This window comes from Python bivittatus, unplaced genomic scaffold (genome assembly GCF_059951505.1).
Source record: "Python bivittatus isolate LINGU-HERP-01145 unplaced genomic scaffold, Pbiv_v1 ctg000700_np1212, whole genome shotgun sequence".
Taxonomy (NCBI): domain Eukaryota; kingdom Metazoa; phylum Chordata; class Lepidosauria; order Squamata; family Pythonidae; genus Python; species Python bivittatus.
In genome coordinates this window covers 8,323,530-8,347,488 of record NW_028277098.1, presented here as the reverse complement: position 1 = coordinate 8,347,488, position 23,959 = coordinate 8,323,530, and the positions used below count along the sequence as shown (strand labels likewise).

Below are 23,959 nucleotides of genomic sequence, written 5' to 3'. Positions count from 1 at the left end.
TAGTCTTTGACAACTTTATTTGGCTTCCCTGGGAAATTGTTGTCCCAAGCAGTTTTGTGAAGGACTGTATAGCTTTTTGCCCAATGGGGGCAGAACATGGTGGTTTTGGAAATTTTATATCTTCCTGCATCAACTTGGTGCAAAACTTCCCAGTCTTGCGTGACTAGTGAATTGAGCTGGATTAACTTATTTAGAAATTTCCAATACTGAATTTTGGGCAGAATGATTAGCAGCATGGGATCTCCATGGAAAAAAATATTTCTGATCAGAGGGACCCATTTTAGCTATGCTTGGCTGGTGATCTTAGTTGGTTCGATTTATTTGCAAAAGTTGGTGTCCTGGAGTATTTTGTTCCGTACAGCTTTTGGATACTACGAGGCCACTAAAAATATATTTAAAGGGATCCGGTTCTCAAATATTTTTCTCATGTCCCTCTTATCCTGTATGTCCCACTGTTTCTAGTCTTGTTTCTATTTTCAAAGCTGCAGATCGGCGCAGAGCTGGACTCTCCGCCCGGTCCTTCGCTTCCTCCGAACCACTTTCAGTTTCGCTTTTCAAAGCAAGTTTCCCTTTCCTCTTTTTTTCTTCCGTTCTCCACCTGAACTCTATCCGCTTCCGCCTTTCCCTAGAGCAGCATTTCTCAACCTTGGCGACTTTAAGACTTGTGGACTTCAACTCCCAGAATTCCCCAGCCAGCAAGGCTGGCTGGGGAATTCTGGGAGTTGAAGTCCACAGGTCTTAAAGTCGCCAAGGTTGAGAAACGCTGCCGTAGAGCTTAGGCCGTCCCCGCCGCCTGCAGAATTCAGAACTAGAATGGCCCAACGACGTCACCGCTCGGGAGGAAATGAAGCCAACGCCTAAGATTTCCTTATCTCCTTCGCTCCTGCCTTCCCCTTCAGCCAACGCGCCTCAAGCTGCTAGACGGCAGAACGGAAGGCTTTCTTGATCGGAGAAGGCAGAAAGAAGAGGAACGGAGAGAGCAGGACTTTACGGTGAACGCTGTTGGTCTTATTTCGGAAGAGTGCCAGGGACTCAGATAAACAGGGCTTCGATGCAAGAAGAGCGAATGGCGAGGTTTTGGGTCGCCATTCTTCCCTTCCACCCCCCACCCCCCGCGCGAGAGTTCCCGTGCTTTTAAGAAGCGCTCGGCAGGCAGATTCAACGGGGGAAGTTAGTGCCTCCCTTGGCGCTGCTGTATCTTGGCACCCTTTGCTTGTTGCTCAGGAAAACATCTGCATCCTTCTGGGAGCAGGGGGTTAGAGGCAGGTTGAAATCGGAGAGCAGATCCCTGTGTGTCAGAACGGGTAGAAAGAAACATACACCTTGGTGGTTTTTCCTGTGGCTGAACTTAGTGAGCAAAGATCTAATTGGTTAGTTTTATATGTCATGCAAACCTCTCAGCATGGGTTAATTCAATCAGAGAATCCTGTTGTCAGAGAATGATCTTATACCTGTTTACTCAGAAGTAAGTCCCACTCAGTTCATTGGGTTCTTCCTGCAGATAAATGGGTTCAAACTACAATTCTTTGCTGGTTGAAGGGATTTGAATTTGGGCTGAAAGCTGAGGAAGAAATAATAATAATAATAATAATAATAATAATAATAATAAATAGTAGTAGTAGTAGTAGTAGTAGTGGTAGTAGTAACCACCTTCAACTGAATCAAATCATTGGGCAGGATTGGGAAACTGAACCAGCAGGAAAATAATAAACCCTGTCCCTGAGTTATAGTTCCTCTGAACATTGAATAATGCTGGGCAAAGAGAATTAGGAAGTGGGCTGGGATATGACCACACTGGGCTGGCTTATCTAAAATTGTAGTATTTCTATGCCTTACAGAGTTGGGCTATGAAATGGTATATTAATAGTCTGGTTAACTTTAAAGAGTGGATTCCATAAAGTTGGAAATACAGGTACAACAGAAATACAGTTGTGTTTAGTGACCACAACTGGGACTGACAATTCAGTCGTTATGCGAAGCAGTTGCTAAGTGAAACTGTGACTGTGCTTATGATCTTACTTCAGCTTTCCTTTGCTTTACACATCTGTAAATGCAAGAATTGGTCATAAAGTTACCTTTTCATCACCACTGTAACTGCAAATAGTGGCTAAATGAGGTAGTCATTAAATGAGGATTTCCTGTTGCAAAGTAGTCTCAGGCTGGCAGGAAATCTGAAACACTCACTTCACAACTCTAATGGACAGAGATGTTGGATGGATCCTGTTGTTTTTATACTATGTTTATATTTGTATTTTTACTTGTGTGTTTTCTCCACCATTCCTAGGCTGAGCAACATTGGTTAAGGTACTTGTTCTCTAGGATAGCAATGACATAATGCTGGTCTGGGATTCATCTGCCAGAACCTAATTTAGGCTGGAGTCATAAACTTTTTGGCAGTGAGACCCACTGAGCCCAGTGAGGCTTCTGAATAAATACACATCTGATTACCATATGTAGTTCGTCCAGTATTCTGTTTGTAATAACGGTCAGTCAGATGTTTCTAAGAATTTCTACAAACAATATATGGAGACAGTAGCCCCCAGCCTTTGGCATGCAAAGGCATCTTATACCCCAAAAGGCGAATTCTTCATATTATCAAAATGGTGCTGTCTGCTTTTAGTCAACTGGTAGGAAGCAGATAGAGGACCATGTATGATATGTATATCCTTATAACAAGGAGAACAATTTGTATCCATGTTTGTGCCTTTTTTGTTTTAATTCTTCACTTTTGAAGCCACTGGAATCCGGCAAGTATAAGTATTGCAACCAACCTTATGGATGCATCACTCTGGTGTGAATAGTTCTTTCATTCATTCAACCTGTTGATGTCCCCATAACTGTATACATGTTTATGTTATAGAGTAATAGGAATATATTCCTGGAAATCCAGTATAATCCTCTTTCTTGAGAACTGTAAGAAGCCTGCAGAAAAGCAATGGCAACAAAATTAAATGATGCTGTGAAAGCAGGTAACATTCAGCTTGTTCGGCAGCTGTTGGAAGAAGGAGCAAATATTAATGCACATGTTGAACGTGGCTGGACACCTCTCCATAGTGCTGTTCAACGTGACTCTGAAGAGATCGTTAACTTTCTGCTGGAAAATGGGGCTGATCCATTTGTTAGGAAGGATGATGGTGCTACTCCTTTTATTTTAGCAGGAATAGAAGGCAACGTGAACATTTTGAAACTTTTTCTTGATAAAGGCTCAGATATCAATGAATATGGCATCAATGGCTTCACAGCATTCATGGAGGCTGCTGTTTATGGGAGAGAGGAGGCCCTGAGATTTTTACATAAGAATGGGGCAGATGTAAATCAGGGCCGTATAGTTGATGAGAATAAAAGGGCTGTGAAAAAAGGGGGTGCGACAGCCCTGATGGATGCTGCCAATCATGGCCATTTTGCTCTGGTCAAAATCTTGGTTGAGGAAATGGATGCTGATGTGAATATCTGTGACAATAAAGATGCAAATGCATTAGTCCATGCGCTCGTGGTGTCTGAGGACAAAGGCTGGAATAAAGGGAAAGAAGAATCAGCCCTTTTCCTTTTAGAACGCAAAATTGATGCCAAGAAGAGGGATGAAAATGGGAAAACTGTGCTCATGCTGGCTGTTGAAAGAGAAAGCCAGAGTCTTGTGAAGGCCATATTAGAATTAGATGAAGTTGATCTCAATGATGCTGATAAAGATAATACAACAGCACTGCAGGTAGCAGTGAAAAAGAAAAACAATGAAATAGCAGCTCTCTTGTGTGAAAAGGGAGCAAGCGTGGATGATGATCTTCTGGCGATTGCCCGTATAACTTACAATAGCAATATGATCAAACTTCTTCAGAAATACAAATCAGCATTTAGTCCAAGGCAGCCAGGAACATGTAAGGAATTCTCTAGCATACGATGGGGGTCAAAACTCCAGGAGCTCAATGGAATGCATCGTCCTATGATTGGCAAGCTCAAGATCTTTCCATATCAAGATTTATGGATCCAGAGGACTACCCAAGGAGGGGTCTACCTAGGATTCTATGCTGGAGAAGAGGTGGCTGTGAAGATATTCTGGAAAGGTGCAGAAAATGCCAAGCGAGAGAAAGTGTGCCTTGAGAAATGTCGAACCAGCAACCACCTGGTGAAGTTTTGCGGCTGGGAAGAGAGGAAGACCTGTCTCTACCTGTGCCTCTCCTTGTGTGAGAGGAATCTTCAAGAGTACTTCAAGGAAGAAAAGAAAAAAACTATGGAAAGCGAAGAGATTCTTCGAACAGTATTTCAGGCCGTAAAGGAACTTCACACATTTGGATTTGGCCATCAGGAACTGCACCCAAGTAACATTTTGATAGGTTGGTGTTTTCTTTTATTTGGCAGTCTACCCATTTATTCCAGTGTAATCCATTTAAACTTTATGGGCTAAATATGGAGCCGCAGATTTTCAATATTACGTTGCAGAGAGTGTTTTGTTCTTTTCAGCCTTCCCTATATAGTGTTTAAAGTGCCAGTTTGACACTTTAGCAAACAATTAACCATCTCATCATCAGAAGTGTCAAAACTGCTTATCATTTAAAAAGGTCCCAAAGCTCACCCCAAAGTAGTTTCATCTGGTCATCTGTACTGTAAAAGAAAATTTCAATACGGTGAAGGCTGATGACTTCCTCCTCCTCTTCCAATAGTCCTTCAAAATGAAGGTTTAGTAAAGGAAGTACAGGGTCTCATTTTATAGCTGAAGGTCAAAAGGTTGAGGAGAGGTGATGACTGTTCCCCATCATGCTGTCTTCCCTTCACCTTCCCTTTTCCTCAATTCTAGAACCAATACTGGGAATGAGCTGAATTTAGGAATAAACTGTCTGAAGTGACTGCATGGTGAGGTGAAGCTAAGAGTGATTTATTTTTCTGTACAGTTCAGACATTGTTTGCTTTATATGTGAACAGAAAAAGCCTTTCACATCTAGTTTAGCCTAGGAAATTCACCCACTCTGAGCTCATTAGGATGAAAAAGAAGAGCAAACCCCCTCCCTCAGCTTCTGTTGGTGATGCCATGTTAGCTAATAATAGTAATAATAATAATAATAATAATAATAATAATAATAGATAAAAATCCCAAATCCAGTCTAAACAACTGGCTGACTGTGACCAACAATAATTACGTATTAAACTTGTATGCTGCCTGACTCTGGGAAACTCACAACAATCAAGCAAAGAAATTACAATAAAATAAATAAAAGATAAAAATAAAAGATGGGAAGTATGACAGCCCAGATGGAGTGAAGTGAGGGATCTCATTCTTCCTCATCAAAGGACTGGGTGAAGACCAGGTCTTCATGGCTCTTCTAAACAGCAGCAAAGTAGGGGCTATCCAGAAGGTGGTACAGTATTCAAATGTTACGTTAAACAATAGTTTATTGATAGAACATTGAGCTACCAACTACATGGACTTGGGTGCTTTCCTTCTTCTATCCTACTTTGGTAGGACTGTGAGAGGATTTGAAATGTATGTGTTGCTATACAAGAATTACTATATCATCCCAAAGCCTAAACTGTTGTTATTTTTCATCTTAGTTAGTGAAAACAAAACAGCTTCATTAACTCTCTGTGACATCGAATTGGTACCCTGATGGTGGAGTGCTTCCATCAATAAAAGAGGAGGAGAATTATTCTTCTTCACCTCCCCTTTCTGCAGCCATCAAAATCTGGACCCTCAGGACAAGACTGGAGGGCATGGGGAGAAAGACAAGTTAAAATCATGTTGTGTGAGCAGAATTGATCCCTGGATAGAACTGTATGATTTGAAGGTAGCTTGTTTACTACAAAGAGTTTATATTAAATTGTCTAGGCTGCAATCTACTGTACATTTAATTAAAAGTAGATATAAAAACTAACAAGGTTCTCTTATTGTGTTATGAACAAAGCCCGAGGATAATACAGAGTCATTCTTATAACACTAAGAGTATGTTTTAAGATTAAGAGTCACTTTGTGTGAGAAGGATGGCTATGTAAATATGATAAATAAATAAATAATAATATTTTATGTAAACCAACTCATTTGTGCACTAAGGTGAATGAAGTAAAACAGTATTTCAAAAAAAAGATCATTTGCCTTATGCAAAATAAGCATGTTTTGCTGATTTTTTATTTATTTTTTATTTATATATCACATTTATATAGCTGCTCGTCTCACAAAGCGACTCTGGACGGTGTACAACAATTAAAATAAAATAAGTAAATAAAAACAGGCATTATGAAAAGATAAAAAGTTATCAGAATAAAAACATTATCACAATTTTTAAGAAAGATTTTAAAAAGATTTTAAAATACACAAATCCCATGGAGAGAACAGAATATCAATTACAGTGGAGCCATCTAAGAATGTCTCTGGTTCCCAAAGATCCCCTAGGGCTTGAGAGACTTCCCAAACAACAGCAGGGAAGGGGCGAGCCTAACTTCAGGGGGGAGGATGTTCCACAAGGAGGGAGCCACGGCAGAGAAGGCCCGCCTCGTGGGATCCACCAAATGCAAGTCCCTGGCCGATGGAATGCGTGGCATACCTTCCCTGCCAGATCTAACGGGATGGACTGATGTGATTGGGGAGAGGTGGTCCCTCAGATAACCTGGCCCCATGCCATGAAGCGATGGCTTCTTGAGGAGGGGGTGCACCAGAGCCTCTTTAAGAGGCAACGGAACAACCCCCTCCTTCAAAGAAGAATTGACCACCACTGGAGTCCACCCACACGACAACCCCCAGGCTGCTTTCACAAGCCAGGAGGGGCATAGATCTAGGGAGCAAGTGGCTGAGCTCATAGCTCGAAGGACCCTGTCCACTTCCTCAGGTCCAACAGGTTCAAACCATTCCCAGATAACCAGGCAAGACTCTACCCCAGGCATCTCCTCTGGACCTGCAGCAAAACCAGTGTCCAATTGCAAGCAGATCTGAGCAATTTTATCTGACAGATGCTGAGCAAATTCCTCTGTGCACCCCTGCAAAAGGTGCTCTGGGCCCCCTTTACCCAAGAGGGCTTGTGTCACCCAAAACAGGGCTATAGGGCGGGAATCTGCAGATGAAATAAAGGTGGAGAAGTATTGTCACTTCACTGCCCTTACCGCCACCAGGTAGACCTTAATAGCGGCTCTAACCTGTGTCCAGTTGTGCTCGTCCTTGGATGAGCACCAGTGATGCTCTAGACATCTCTTGTTTTATCTCCCTCAGCTCCTCTGTAAACCATGGGGAGTGACAGAATCCATGGGAGAGGCAAGGTTGCATGGGCGCAATCTGATCCAAGGCTTCAGCCGCCCTCTTATTCCAAGTAACAACCAAGGCTTCAGATGGACTGTGCAGCAGACCAGCAGAAGGAAGCCCCAGCTCCTTCTGAAACCCATCAGGGTCCATCAGTCACTGGAGATGGACCAATCTAATGGGTCCAGCCTCACTACAGTGGGTAGCGGTGCTAGAGAATCCCATGGAAATCAAGGTGTGATCTGACAGTGGCAAAGGAGACACCAAAAGCTTCCCCAATTTCAAATCACATAGCCACTGCTCCGACAGGAACACCAAATCCGGAGTGTGACCACTATCCCTCGTCTGGCTCTGGATGACCTGAGACAGGCCCATGGCCATCATGGTAGCCATGAACTCCCAAGCTGCCTCAGATCCCACCCCAAGAGAAGGCAGATTGAAGTCCCCCAGAACCATAAGTCTGGGGGACTCCACTGCCAATCCCAAGATGGCGTCAAGGAGCTCAGGCAGGGAGGTTGCTATGCAGCAGGGAGGCTGGTACAACAGCAACAATCCCAACTGATCCCTAAAGCCCAAGCTAAGGAATAGAGTCTCACATCCAGGGACCTGTGGGGCAGCGCTCCTGAAAGCCATAAGGGATTTCTGGATGACAGTTGCCACACCCCCATCCCTGCCCTGGAGTCTCAGCTGATGCCACACCCGAAACCCCACTGGGTATAGCTCAGAGTGGGCTACCCCCCTGCTTCTGGACCCAGCCAGGTTTCAGTAATGCATGCCAGGTCAACCCTCTCATCAATGATTAAATCATGAATGAGGGAGGCCTTGTTGCAGACCGACCTGGCATTCAGTAGCAGCAGCCTGAGGCCAGGGCCACTGAAGATCTGCTGACAAGGTACTGGGGCTGATATCAAGGAACTGGAATATGGAACCGGTATGAGACATCAGTTCCGAGTTCCCCTGGAATGGCCTGCTCCCTGTCTCCCACCATGTGGGATGGAGATGTTCTCAAAAGATAATGACAAAATTGTGCTGTTACTTCAATTCAGTTTCCAAATAATTCATATTTTGTCCGTATTTATCAATTTCTTTTTTATTTTGTTAGATGCCACTGGCAGGATTTTCCTAGCCGACTTTGATAAGAGCAGAGAAATAACTGATGATATAAAATATTCAATAATCTCAGAAGACCTACAGGTAAATAATTATCTTTCTTTATATGTCTCCAGTCTTCTACATTCCTCAGAATGATAAGTGTAATTATAATCTCTGAAGAACAGGAATAAATGTAAAATTGGTTCTGGTCTTTACAGAAGTCTTCGCATAAAAGCCTAATTTATTTAATGATATTTTTATTTCTTCTCTGAAGAACCCACATACCCTATTATACTTAGTAATTAGACATGGTGTTTCATTTTAAAAATAAATTGCCTTTCTACAAATTACAGTTCTGCTAGTCATCCTTGTGGTGATGGGAATCTGATCAGAGTAGCCATTTGAGAAAGCTGCAACACTATTTCACTCCATTTAAGTTGTCCATTTGGCCTATGGAGCAAAACATGTATGTAACTCACAAGTTGTAATTTTACTATCTGGTGACTGGTATGCTTGGTGCTTCCTGCATCAGCTAATATGAACTAGCTACAGTCTGGACGCAGACCTCGGTGAGAACTAAGTTGCAGCATGTAGGCTAAAGACAGGAATCTGCTCTGATTGTCCTGGTGTGATAAAGCCATTTGTTTGTGCACACAGGGCCTCCAAAAACTTATCCTGTATGTTGTGATGAGAGGCCAGTTGGACTTTGAAGATTTGCCTACAGAATGCCCAGAAAATGTAAAGAACCATAAGGAAATTGAAGACCTCCGAGGAAGGCTGGGACTCTCTGACCAAAGTACCCCAGCCGATGACCTACTGGAAAAGCTGATCAATCATCCATATTTTTGGTCCAAGGAGCAGTAAGTTAATACCAGAAATCTTGTAATTGGCTAATCTGACTTGATTGCCTGCTTATTAGTGTGATAGCCATGGAAGAAGGAGCTTTACAAGAAGGGCTAGAGTGACAGACCAGAAATCATGCAATCTCTTCATTGGAGGTCTTTGAAATGTTAACATTTGCCCTCAGCATTGGACCCCAGGAATCGATTACATGGATTATAATTTTTTTTATCATCTCACTAGCCTGATAGTGTTGAGAACAATGCAATTAATACTGAGAAACAGTTGCTGTCAGCATTGCCCCATTGTATTTTCTCTGCAAGGATCAGATGGCTCATAAGGATCTTATTAGTATTCAATGAAGTATTCCATCTAACCTTTGATGATGAACATGCTACAGATATCAAAGCAAAGTTGGCATTCAAAGTCATTAAATGCTGCTAGTTCTCAAAGTACCAACACAGGATACTGATTGTGGTATGCCAATGAAAGATAACTCTGAATTTAAGGCAACCACCCCATTTCCACCACCAAAGGAGAAGTAAACAGAAAAGAATGATAAACATTATATCTGCCCCCCCACAGTAAAGAGTCACTGGGAGTTGGCAGCATATACATTTAATAATAATAACAACAACAACAATCAGACAAGCACCTGCCACATAACACTCCAGACTTAACAACTGTTGATAAGAAAGACAAAAAAGTCTGGAGAGTGGACATTGCGATACCTGGAGACAGCAGAATAGAAGAGAAAGAACTGGAGAAAATCACAAAATATAAAGACCTGCAAATAGAAGTAGAACGACTATGGCAAAGGAAAGCAAAGATAGTACCAGTAGTAATAGGCCTCTTAGGTGCAATCCCAAAATATCTGGAGCACCACTTGAAGACCATTGGCATTGGCAAAATCACCATCAGTCAATTGCAAAAGACAGCTCTACTTGGAACAGCTCACATCCTGCAACGATACCTTTAACACCATCAAACAACATCTGCCTGTCCCAGGTCCTTGGGAAGGACTCGAGAGGTGGATAAAAATGCCAAATCCAGTCTAAACATCTGGCTGACTGTGCAACCAAACATCATAATATCTACACATGTGACACACTCATCTATGTAGAGTGTGACACACTCACCTATGTATATCTATAGGATATGCCTATATCCATTTTTACCTGTTACAATCCATGCTTCAAATAAGGCAGGTAATTGGATAACTGGATAAGTGCGTATAAAATTAATAACTACCTAAAATTCCTGTAAGAGAAGGTACCTTATTTATAAAATTATCTCTGTGTGTCACAGTCTTTCTCACATATAAATCACTGTCCCATGCAGAAAAAGATAAACACGTACCCCTCCGTTCCAGCAGAAATGGCGAGAAAGAAAAAGAAAATCTGGATGAAGATGGAATAGGGTAAAGGGTAGTTGGGGAGGTAAGGAAAGGGGAAGAGAAAAGGGGAACAGTGGGGTACACTCATGCCTGTGGGTCTGGGAGAGAAATAACTGGACAGGGACAAAACAGAAAAGCATTCTTTAGGCATTACAAAAAAGCATCGCATTTAGCAGTCAAGCAGGCCCTCCCAAACAATAGCTAATCTTCAGCCTAATGAGTAAAGTAACTTCTTTCTCATTCTTTTATTTTCATCTGTTCTTATCAACAAATGTAAGACAGCCTCCCTCCCCATTCACAGGTAATTATTTGGGAGGTAAAACATGTATCTCTATTGGGAAATCCAATCAGAGTATAGACCATAGGATTTATGAAGACAGCGTTTGCTTCAATATATCTCCTAGAGCCTAATGGCCTTTCCCCATTGCTGAGTTATCTCAGGGCTCTCTACCCTTCCTCAAGTCAGCAGAAAACCACACTGGTATGAAATTGGCTGTGTCTATTGCCTTTGTTCCAAGAAAATGGGTGACAAAGCCAGCATACCTTACACAACTTGTGGCTGTCACTGGTTGTATTGGCTTAAGAGAAAATGCTAGTAGTAGAGCTATGGGTGACTTGAGACTGTCTCACTCACTGGGGACAAGGTGAAAGTAATGTCATGGGGACATAGGACAAAAGATGTGGCCAAGGAATGTTTGTATCATGATTAGGTATAAGGAAAGGCCGTAGATCTGTCTAAGATTTCAACAGGTGAGAAGTCCCATTTTGTTGCTCTGGAGCACAGAAACACACATACACTGGTGAAACGCATGGCAGTGTCTCCTATGAAAGTTGGAATCCTTAAAGCTGTTTTGTTGCTTTTCTAAGACAGAGCTGGCACCCAGGCCCAAGGGAGAGCGTTGCATGGCCTGGAGCAACACTGAAGGCTCTCCCAACCCGCTAGATAAAGAGAAGCACAAATGCCACTGGGTAACTCCCTCCGGCCTTGCAATCTATATATTCTTAAAGATTCTCTTCATTAGGAACAAGCTAAATGGGCAGCTAGCATGCTGCCCAGGGGAGGACAGGTCTCTAGCATTATCTTTACTTTCAAATACATATTTGGGCAATGGGTAAGCCCATCAAAACCCTTAAAAATTAAAATGGAAGATGGGCACAGCGCATCTGTTTGGAAGTGTATGCTTGCTCAGAAAGCAGACAGAAATGTATTGGAGTATAAAGAATACATCCCAATTTAGAAGGATGGAAGGGAAAATCTCACCAGTTTGGCTTCTAATAAATGAGTGTTTGGTGATTGGCCATGTCCAACCAAGATAGTTGTTTTTGTGACAGTGCAGGCATTCTTGGCAGCCATTTTGTGAGAGGACCCACAATATATTGTCCAAATTGCCTGCAGTCACTTCCTAACTGAAGTTAGTATGCAAAGTTTATTTTGCTGTATAAATACCTTAGCCTCACAGTTCATCCACAGTACTTTTCATCTAGTAGTAATATACTGCATATCTTAAAATTGCTTTCTGTTTTACAGAAAGTACGGAGTGTTAAAAAAGGTCGGGAATGAGATACGTGCCGCTAAGTGCTGTAATAAAACCAGTGAAACAAATATTCTGGAAGCTTTGAAACCTATGGATAATTCTTTCAGGGACTGGAAAAAAAAGGTAATCTGTTGAACAGCAAGAACACCTAGGAATCATTTTGCATCTTCCATTTTAAAGCTTCAATTATATTGATTTGCACATCCAATTTTTGCCCTTTTGGGGAGCTGGCTGTGCTAGCTAATAGGCTTGATGGCGTCTTATACTAGTGACAAGCAGCTAAGGTCTGACTCACATGGGCATGTTCATTCAGCATCCATTATTTAGAGACAGCATGTGTAGTGGTTAAAAGGTTGGATGAGGATCAGAGAGACCCAGGTTCAAGTCCGCCCTCAGTCACTGGGTCACTCTCTCATCCCACCTTGCTTCCAAAAGATAAAATGAAGGACATTTCCATGTAAGCCAGCTTGAGCTTCTGGAGAAAATAAGGGTATAGCTCTAAGAAACAATATTAATTACAGTTTCCAGATGTATTTATATATTTTTTGCTTAATTTAATCAGTATTTAAAACTTACTGCTGCGGACTGCTATTTTGACCAGACTCTACAAGATCATGATGGAACTGAAATAATTTGCTGTAGTTTGGTTGGTTGATTATGTGTCATCAAGTTGTTTTTGACTCCTAGAGACCATATAGATATATTTTCTCCATAATGATCTACCCCTAACCTTTCTTTCAAGTCTCCCAATGGTGCACTCATTGCCACGGCAACTTGAGTCCATCCACCTTGCTGCTGGTTGTCGTCTTCTTCTCTTTCCTTCCACCTTTCCCAGCATCACAGCCTTCTCCAGAGAGTTGGGTCTTTGTATAATGTGTTCGAAGTAGGATAATTTAAATGTCATCATCAGTATTGTTATATCTATTTTATATGTTGTTAGAAGTTTTAAAAAGGAAGATAAAAACGAATACAAACTAATATAAAGGAAGAAGGAAAAAAAAATCAAAGAGAAAGCTAAAAGTGAAAGAAAGGGAAAAAAATAGGAAAGAAGGAAAAAAGATACAAAGAAGTGGCTTCTGATCTTCTTTACAGCAGTTATAAGTACAATTATAAATTTATCTCTTACTCTAAAGTTACAACATGACTCTCTTCTTTCTATAATTTATCCTGTCTTATCATCAAACCATAAATCATAAATTCATTTTTTTCTGTTTTATGCAAAAAGTCTGTATGGGGTTCCCACTCATCAAAAAACATAGATATTGTCTTTTTGCTGATCAAAGAAGTCACTTTGGCCATCTCAGCAAATTCCATCATCTTCACCAACCATTCCTCCATTTTAGGTAATGCTGAATCTTTCCATCTTTGTGCATACAATAATCTCGCTGCAGTTATCGTATACAAAAACAATGTTCCATGACTTTTTTTCCAACTGTTAGTCCATCATTCCCAAAAGAAAGACCTCTGGTCTCAATTGTATATTAATCTTTAAAATACTCTGAATCAGTGTATGCATTTGAATCCAAAATTTTCTAGCTTTTTTACATGTCCACCAAGCATGATAAAATAACCTTGTTCACATTTCCAACATAAATTTGAAATGCCTTTATATATTCTAAACAATTTTTCTGGTGACATATACCAACGGTACATCATTTTATAACAATTCTCTTTTAAGATTATAACATAGTGTAAATATCAATCCTTTCAACCACATATTTTCTCGTCGTTCCATCTGTATATTATAACCAAAACTCTTAGTGCACTTTATCATATATTCTTTCACTTGTTCTTCTTCTGTTTCAAATTTCAATAAAAGTTTATATGTTTTAGCAATTACATGTTCATCACTTATACACAACTCTACTTCAAACTTAGTCTTACAATCTTCAAAACTATAAACTCTTTTGTTTATTTTAAATCTTTCCAATAATTGTAGATAGAAAAACCATTGGCAATTATATCTGTCTATCACCAGTTCTTCTCTTGATTTTATTTTGTATTCCCCTCGAAAAAATTCTAGTATCTCACAGTATGTTGACCATTTGTATTTGTCTATTATTTCTTGTTTATAAAACGCTTCTTGTGCTGAGAGCCACAAAGGTGTTTTTGGGTACAACCTGGGTTTGTATCTATTCCATATTCTCATTATGGCACATCTATCATAATGATTTTTAAAATCCACATTTACCTTGACTTTGATGTACCATAAATATCCATGCCACCCAAATCCACCTCATGTCCCTCGAACTCCAAGAGCCTTTTGTTTCTCAATGGCACCCACTCTTTCATCCAAAAGAAACAGCAAGCTGCAGAATACAATTTCAAATCAGGTAGACCCAATTCTCTTCTTTCCTTTGCTCTTGTAACACCTTATATTTAACTTGTGGTTTTTTCCCCCTTCCACACAAATTTAGATATATTCTTTTGCCACTGTTTAAATGGTGTATCAGTTATCAAAACAGGTATTGTCTGAAACAAAAATATTCTAGGCAAGACGTTCATTTTATCACAGAAATTCTCCCCAGCAATGACAATGTAGCTTCTCCCATCTTAACATATCTTTTTAAACTTCATTCCATATCTTAACATAGCGATTTTGAAATAACATGCAATTCATATTTGTCATAGTGATACCCAGATATTTTACTTTTTTCTCAATCTTAAAACCTGTTTTATTCATCAATTCTGTTTGATGTTGTATCCTCATGTTTTTTTTTTGTGAACATCTTCATCTTCTGTTTGTTGATCCTAAAACCTGCTAATGCATCAAATTCTTTAGTTTTCCCATTAATGTTTCAATTCCCTTTAAAGGATCTTCCAAAACCAATAACAAGTCATCTGCAAAAGCCCTTAATTTTTAAGTTTCTTTTTTAATCTTTACTCCCACAATCCTCTCATCTTGTCTTATATCTCTCGTCAGTATTTCAAGAACCAAAATAAACAACAGAGGAGACAGTGGGCATCCCTGTCTTGTTCCTTTTTGTATCTCACAGGGTTTTGTTAGATCTCCATTAACAATGTGTGTTTTGTGCTTTCTGTGAAGTATAAATCAGTCTAATTTTATAAAGTTCTCTCCAAAGTTCATATGTTCCAAAACTTTGAATGAGAAAGCCCAGTTCAAATTGTCAAAAGCCTTCTCTGCATCTAAGACAAGCAATGCAGCTTGTTTTTCATTAAGTTGCTCCAAATATTCCAAAATGTCCAACACATTTCTAATATTATCCTTTAACTGTCTTTTAGGTAAAAATCCACATTGATCCTCATGAATAAATTCTTGCAAAATTATTTTCAGCCTATCAGCCAAAATTGTTGTAAACAATTGTTCAATATTTAAGTTAATATTCAATAAAATTATTGGCCGATAGTTTCTTGTTAAAGTCAAATCTTGTCCGTCTTTGGGTATTAGTGTTATATCGGCCTCTTTCCAACTCTCTGGCATCTCTCCTCCATGTAAGATAGAATTCATCGTATTTTGTAAAGGTTGTAAAAGTTCATCCTCAAAACATTTATAATAAGAATCTGATAATCCATCTGGTCCAGGCACCTTTCCTGGTTTAATCTTTTTTATAGCTTCAGAAGCTTCTCTTATTGTTATAGGTCCATTCATAATCTGTTTCTATTCCTCTGTAATCCTCGGTAAATTTTGTTTCTTTAGATATTCATCTATTTTCTCCAGAAAGATGACACTTCCTTTATACAAGTTAGAATAATATTAATGAAATGCTTTTTGTATAGTCACACTATCTGTTAATACAGTATCTATCTCTTGTAGTTTCAGTATCATTTTCTTTTCTTTTCCTTTTCATAATTTATATGCCAACCACTCCCCTGGTTTATTTGCAAAGTCAAACTTTTTTTGCTTTACATAGTTCATTTTTATTTCCATTTCTTTTACTGTTAACATAGATAACTGTTGTTGTAAAAGCATAATTTGTTGAGAAATACTTATCTTTGGAAATTTCTTTAATTCTTCTTTTCTCTTTTATCTCATCCAAAATAGCTTGTGTTTTCTCTCGACTCTTCTTTTTGAGTTCACTTTTATGTTGTATAAAATAATCTCTGATAAAAGCTTTACTTGCATTCCAAACCATTCTTAAATAAGTATCTTTATCCAAATAATTTTCTAAAAATTATTTTAATTTCTTTTTATAATCCTCCACTATTGCTTCTTTCTGTTGCAGCATTTCATTTAGTCTCCATCTAAAAGAACTGGATTTCCTTTTATAAACCAAACTCACAGGATTATGATCTGAAAAAGTCTTTGGTAGTATTTCTACTTTAGAAACCTTAGTAGCCAAATTATTTGAAATCCAAATCATGTCTATTCTAGAAAAGGACCTATGTCTTTTAGAAAAGTAGGTGTACTCTCTTGAATTGCCATTTTTCTCTTTCCGTATATCAACCAGCCCTAAATTGTCCATCAGATCAAAGAAAACTTTTGGTAATTTGCCTTGAGTGATTTTAATATTTTTCTCAGAAGTTCTATCCAGCTATGGGGAGATCACTCCATTCCAATCCCCCATCAGACACCAATTTTCATAAAATAAATCTACCAGTCTCTCCATAAGTCATTTATTAGAACAGTACTTTATCCTTATTTGGGGCATAAATTCCAGTATCAGAGTCTTAGTCCCATGCAAATTAACTTCTATCCCAACAAATCTATCATGCTTCTCAGTCAATACAAGTTTTGGTTTTAGTTGTGGATTTATATACAAAACAACTCCATTTCTTTTTTTTAATTCCTACTGAAATAATTTCTTCATCCAAATTTTTATAAATCAAACATTTTAGGTCCTTTTTCCTAATATGTGTCTCTTGTAGGCAAATTATATCTTGTATATATTTAGAAAATATATTTATTTAGAAAAGTCAATGCCTGTAGTACCTAGTTCAATATCATTCCTTTCACTTCTCTGTTGCAGCTGTTGAAGTTTTTGTGTAGTCTTATCTGACACCTTCATTTATATCTCCTCCAATTCTTCTTTAAATTTTTCTAAAAATTCCCTCACCTTCTGGACAGAATTCAGTTGAAACCTCTGCTGTTTAAAAGTAAAAATCACACCTTCCAATTTGTCCCATCAAAATGGAATCTTTTTCTGTTTTTAATCTATCAGTCAAAAAGAATACTCGTTTGTCTTATGCAAGATTCTAATAGGAATTTCTTTAAGAACAATTACATCTGTATTATTGATCTTCAGTCTTGTATAAAATGCTGCTGCAAAACTTAATCTCTTGTATTCTTCCTGACAAAGTGCACCAAGACATCCCTTGGAACATTTCTTATTCTCACAAATACTGTATTTATTCTATATACTTTATCCGTTTCTGCCTCTGTATCCTCCTCATCCCAATCCAAAAAAAATGGCTAAAGCTTTAATAATAGTTTCTCTAATATCTTCACCAGAACCCTCTGGGGTTGCTTTAAATCTCAATTAAAATTTCTTCTGTCTCAGTTTCAGTAGTGGCAAATTATCTAGTTTTCAGCTGTCTATAACTTCTGTCTTACTCTCCAGCAATTCTACTTTGTCATTAATTTATTTTACATCTCCTTGTTTTATAGAGCTTTCCATCTTCTTAACTTCTTTCAACTCCTTTTTCATCTTTACAAGTCTCTGATCCATTCTTTTTTCAAAAGCTGCCAATTGAGTATCAAGTAATTTAGCTAACTTATTGACAATTCCTTAAACATTTTCTGAAGTAAATTTGGTGTAATTCCCCTCTCTATAGGTTGCTCTAGCAATCCTTTCCTCCCCTCTGCTGTTTTTGCCACTTTTCTGGTGGTTGACATTGTAATATTGTAATACAAAAGTGAAAGTGTCTCAATGGCAAGAGTAAAAGATAAGATTTCCCCCATTTTTTTTTCTATTTTGTCTTGCTATGCGCTTAATACTTTCATTTCAAATGGCACTCCGTAGTTACACTCAGCATCACAGTCTGGCTCATATTACTTTTATCTTTTGTTTTGTAAAATCCACCAATAGTCTGCACTCTTTAATAGTAAACAAAAAAAACATTCCCATGAAGGTCCTTTTCATTTGTCTATTTTAATTCCAATTTGTTCAAAAGCACTTTCACCAAAAAAACAATCTTTCAAAGTAACTGTCCCCTTTATCCATTTTAAACTTTCTTACATCTACTCCTTGCTAGGCTTTTTGCCAAAAGTTTTTAAATCTTTAAAACCTTTTTTTCCCCTTTATAATCCATAAAGAATGTTGACTTGCCAGGTGGAATTCTCTTATCCTGCCGCTCAGAAAATCTCTCTTTAATTGTAAATTAATTACATCTGAAAGTGTTTAAGAAAGTGAGGCTTGTGTGGACCTTGTGTCCATATAAGCTGCATTACAGCTGTGAGCTTGATTGAAACCCCTTGATTCCCAGCCACTCAACTCATGAGCTGACTGCAAAAACCTCATTCCTAAAGTCTTGTCATGAGAAACAGATGTCTGGAGTGCAAGTGGGTGATCTCACAATCTCACCTTTATCCAGAAAGACTGTGCTGGCCAGAATTCACCATCTGGCTACTGATCTCTGCTGCAATGTCATCCCTGTTCCTTCAGGAATGTCTAGTCTGCCACGTCTAGTGTTTTGGGTGAATGTCTAGTCACCCAAAAGCCAATATTGGTATATATTGAGTTGCAAAGAGTGAGTTTTATGGACCAACTACTGACCAAAATAAGTATCTTTTTCAGATTGATAAAACAGTACTGGACTCTATGTTTTTTCTGTCCACTGAGAAGGGACAGAAGGGGAATCAGAAGGGCAACAAACGAAGTTATGGCCCCTGCATAACAGAGTTACTAAAGTTGATTAGGAATATGGGTGAGCACTACAATGAGAAGGATGACAAGTAAGTAAACCTTTCTCTAAATTGTATTACCTCCTAGGCCTTCTACATTGGATTGGTTGGGTGGCAACATCTGCTTCTCCTTCCAAACATGGAAGAAAGATAGTTCAAAAACTTACCTTCATTGTTTATGTCCAGCTGCAGAGAGATCCACCCCTTTGCATGCAACAGGAGGAAAAAGTCAGGGAAATGACAATTCTTTCAATATCCTGGACTCAGAATTGGTCTTGGACCCAACTGCAACTATTACTGAGATCAGAGAGGAAGTGGTAGTGACAGACTCCAGAGAGCTATTAGAAGCCCCTTTCCCAAGAGTTTTGGATACTAATCCTCCCTATGCTATTCATGTCCCTCTGATCTTAAGTGTTCAGAATGTAATTTCTAATTTAATTTAGAAGATGGACCTTCTGAGTCAAACATAAATTCCCAAGTGGGAAATAAACTGATTGGTTTAGAATAGAAAGGGAGCTTTCCAGGGGTGAGGGGATGACAGAAAGGACAGGAGAGATTCTGATGATTGACATTGCATCTCCTGTAATCTATTTTATTTCTATATAGATTTTTTGGGGCAACTCCAAAGAAATATCTGATGCTGAATATATAACTGGCATGGTGTAATAGACTGTTCAGAAGCATGGTATTTCTAAAAAAATAATGTTGCCCGTTATCTGTGGAATAATTATAGTAAACATGCTGTGTGAACAAAATATAATTTTGATTTTAAAAAATCCATATGCATGTTCATACAAGCTTAAGAACAAGTCTGATTTTAACTTCAGGTCAGAGGAAGTAGGGACACTAAGACTTTATCCTTCTTGCCCTGGTGATGAAATTGCCTGTTAACCCTTTTGTTGCTGTTAATCTGTGCATCGATGCTTAATTTAGCATTTGCAGGATGCATACCAAAGAATAAGAATACTAAGGGAGGCTCCAGAACAGTAATAATTCTTGAAAAAGCTTTATTAAGAAATTGCCCCTGAACATACTTATAGCATCAGAAGGATACAACCCCAAAAGGTGGGAAAGGTTTCCGGAACATGACTCATGAGGAAGCTGGGAAAAAGGGGTAAATCTTATAGCCTTTTTTCCCCACTCCTCTGCCTTTTGGAATCCTCACCTTAGTTCTGGGATGATTAGCAAGGGGAAATGAATGTTTGTATTTACACTCATTGGAGAGAAAGGGGTTACAAGAGAGTAAGCAGACACACAGTGGGGAATACACATTGAAAAGAATGAATGCCTGCTATTTGCTTAGGGTGTGCCTGGCTGCTTTGGAGGCAAAAGAAAGCCTCTAGGGTGAAACTGATTAGGGTTTTGCCAATTTCAGACACCAAGCTGTCCAGGGGGTGCTAATTAACTAATTAAGGTCACAGAGCTGAGCTTGTTAACCTGGGGTTAGCCCCTTTTAGGGAAACTCTGGGAAGAAAAGCAGTTTAGGAAGAGAAAGCTTGTTTAAGCAATCCCTCCCCTCTGAAGGGGGAAAATTCTGCAAAAGGGGGAAAAGGAAAAAAAAATACAAAAAAAGGGTAAGGCAGTCAGGCACAGGACAACTTTGTGTGGGAGATGCCTTCCCAGCAGGGCCTTCATCTTTTGGCCAGCATGCTGCTGACCAAGGTTGAAGCTTGATCAAAGTGGTCCAGCGAGAAAGTTGTCTTTTCTGTTGGAAAATTCAGTGCAACTTCCTAGGTGGACATTCTGATTCACATGGGGGAGGAGCCTGAGGAAGGCCAGTGACCTGCCTGGCTCCAATTGGATCATTCCAGGGCTGCCCCTCCCATCCAGCTACAGACTGTGTCTTTCTGTGGCTCCTCTTCCTCATCTCACATAGGAATTGTGACCTTGTGGAAGGTGTTCAACCAACTTTCTATTCCTATTGGTAACCTTCGCTGCCTCCACTTACCAAGGGATGTCCTCCTGCCTAGGTTTTTCTCCTCTCTGTTAACCACAGGTTTTTTCTACAGAAGAACAGAGAAAAACCTGTAATTTTTTTCTCCTCTGTAGGAAGTCTCCATATATGCTGGGGAGGAGAAAAAACAAAGCAGACCCCTTTTCCCCTCCCTGCACCTGCCATGACCTCCAGTCTTCCCCCACAGTAGGACAACTTTGCTGGCCTGTTTTGCAGGCTGGCAAGAAGAGCAGTGGGGAGGAGGGCAGTGGTTTCTGAAGCAGTGTGTTTTCTTCCCCTCTCAAGGATGGGAGGAAAATGTTACTGTGAGGTTGTGGGGGAAAAGCCCAAGAAGCAGAAAACGGGGGAAGGACTTAGTGCAGTTTGAGGATTGGAAAACAAGTGTCTACACAGGTGTAGGTTGCAACAGCAGAAACTTGAGAAACGGGAGTGTGTTATTAGAAAAACATGTCTATGGGAAAATGTTCCAGCATTGAAGGATCAAAGTGATTGGCATGCTATTGGCTAGCAGGATACAGTAAACTTGAGAGCAGGGTATTTAAAGCAAATAAGACTAGTGAAGTAGTGGTTTGAGTTGATTGCTGAGTGAATTGTCAGTGGGGGCTCTACATTATGATCTCAGAAAAAAAGAAAATAAAATTACCAGGCCAGCTCTTAGGAAATTCCTGGATTCTAACAGCTATGCAGTCTTTCACAGCATGTATAGTCCACAGATGCAAAAAAATTATATTTTCCTTGACTGACAATTGTGTTACATCTTAGCAAGTTGGCATTCATGTTTTGGCAGCTATGCTTCACCTTCTTCTTTAACACAGGACTAACTAGTGCTTGCATACTGCTTATATTAAAAACTGTATTTTCCTTCATTTCAGGGTGAAAGACATAATTCGGGACCCGGCAGACTATTTTCTGGATCGCTTTCCAGATTTAACCATTTATATCTATCAGCGTTTGTGTAATACGGAATACAGTATACATTTTCCAAATGCTAAGAATCCTTCTCACTCATAACAAGGGCCAGTGGGCAATGATTGTTTAAGGACATAACTGGGTGTCAGCTACATATTTCCTAGCTAAAACCAATCAAGGGTTTTATCAGCAATTAGCATCTCATCCTGGAAAATGAGCCTCCTCCTCTTTAGCTCATAGACAGCCTGGCCAAACTAAAAATGCTGTTTAAGGTACCACCACAGGAACCAAACAATGCAGTAGATAGTTGTTCAAAGGTGCAATCATATCTAGTCTGGCAGTACTACTCCAGGTTCCAATAGCATTGGACAAAGCATGGTGGAGTTGCATATCTGCTTCCTCTCCCACCTAATATATTGCATTGTGTATTGATGCTGTTGGTACTCTGTATAGGAGTCTGTATGTCAAACTCAGTTTCTATACAAAAGAATAAACATCTGATATCAGAAATGACAATCTTAAAAAATGTGGGTCGAGGGGGGGGGCAAATTCTGTACTGTAATTTCCCATGACTTTCTGATATTGATTGTAAGGCAGCCATCCTTGGAGAAAGGAACTGCAGATCTCAAATTAAACAGCCAAGCTGCAATTCTATCTCCCATGGCTCAGAGACAAAGACTACTCATTATACAATTGCTGGTTCAATTGCTGGTTGTTGACTGTGTGTGTATATGAGGTCACTTACTGTGATTTATATTGTGTTACGTGAGCTCAGCTATGGCTTAGTACAAGAGTGGGCAAACTTTTTGAAATCAAGGTTACATTTTTTTAAAAGTTAAGGTTTAGCTTCTATAATCGATAGAGCCCAAACCTTTTGGAGTGCTGAAGGGGAAAATACTAGCCCCTTACCCTTTTTCATGAGTGGAGAACACACACGCTGCTTTCAGTCAAGTTTATTGTAATTACACTGGGGAGGATACAAGATTTTGCCCACTTGGCAAGGGTGAAGAGGCAACTTGTATAGTAGTGCCAGAAATTGGGTCAGATAACAATATCCACAGCACCCCTTCCTTGACAACCCAGAGTCCCCTTTGCCTTATCTCATAGCAGCAGATGCAGTGTCAGCAAGTGTTCTCACAACTGCTCCTGGAGGTTTCACTTCTGCTTTACTGAGCTGCATAAGCTGTTCCTAATAGTTGTGCTTCTTTGCAGCAGATCAGTGGTTTTTAGCAAGATGAAACCATTTTACTAGGCCAAGCTCTCTGGTCAGGTTTTCTCCTTAAGTGCAGATGGGCTTAAAGACTACAAAGAGATGCTTGAAAATTAGTGTTTTTGTCATTGAAATTCAGAGCACAATTGGCAGGTGCTCTGGGGGCTGCAGAATAAATGAACATAACGCCTATTGGCCATGGGTTGCCTACTCTAGGAGCTGTATGATGAGTGAATCCAGTCACTCACTATAATGGTATGTGGGAATGACCTCGGGAGACAGGAGATAGAGCCATAGGCTGGACAACCGGCATGTGAAAGAGCCCACAGGAGGATGAAGGGCATGGGAAATGTTTCAGAAGGGACCCCCCCTAGTTTCCTCGACAGTAAAAGGAAAGGAGGGGAGAAATACTTTCAGTCTTGCAAGATTCAGATTCAGTCTTGCAATAAAGATAGAGCTAGTACTCCTAGTTGTGCTTCTTGGCTGAACTATCCCGCAGGCCAACACTCACCAATGCAGGAAGGTCCATATTATAACCAACAGCTATATCAGAGATTCCCAAATGTTCTTGGTTTAAAGCGCCTTAGTGTCTCAATAAGTTTTTCACACTGCCCCTAGGTTTGTAGTTCACACAATGTCGGACAGTTGTCAAATATCATTGTGTTATCCTCTGATGTCCCTGTGAGTTCACTGCAGCACCCTGGGTGCAGCAGTGCAGAGTTTGGGAATTGTGGAGCTATCTTGTAAATGGCCATGGTGATAATTATTACTCTCTGTGCCTAGTGCATTAAATTTCAATTTGATTTTATTGTTTTACTTATGATGTCTGCTTCTCTGTTGATGCACATTTATTCCTAACTGGCAATGTCACTCCATATAGTGGTATGGTGAACTGAAATCCATGAAAGCCTGTGCCATAATAAACTTGTTGGTATTTAAAGTGTCTCAAAACTCTGTTTTTTCATTTCATCAGTTAATTGAACAGTTGAAAAAATCCATCCAATGTTT

General features: G+C 39.6%; 1 protein-coding gene across 3 annotated transcripts; it reads left to right on the top strand.

The window, feature by feature from the left end:
- The first annotated feature begins 712 nt into the window (after positions 1–712).
- Positions 713–23,894, top strand: RNASEL (ribonuclease L). 3 transcript variants are annotated; one of them, XM_007431847.4, is made up of 7 exons: positions 723–992; positions 2,861–4,328; positions 8,316–8,407; positions 8,963–9,165; positions 12,070–12,199; positions 18,772–18,929; positions 21,705–23,894. In XM_007431847.4, exons 2-7 carry the CDS (start codon positions 2,936–2,938, stop codon positions 21,841–21,843), a joined length of 2,115 nt encoding a protein of 704 aa, XP_007431909.1. In that variant the 5' UTR covers positions 723–992; positions 2,861–2,935; the 3' UTR covers positions 21,844–23,894. The 3 variants fall into 3 exon arrangements, 2 of the variants coding, with proteins under 2 accessions (XP_007431909.1, XP_088009201.1); XM_088153075.1 differs by having other exon boundaries at positions 723–4,328; XR_015798308.1 differs by lacking the exons at positions 18,772–18,929; positions 21,705–23,894 and adding an exon at positions 10,487–10,584 and having other exon boundaries at positions 713–4,328; positions 12,070–12,092.
- The last annotated feature ends 65 nt before the right edge of the window (positions 23,895–23,959 follow it).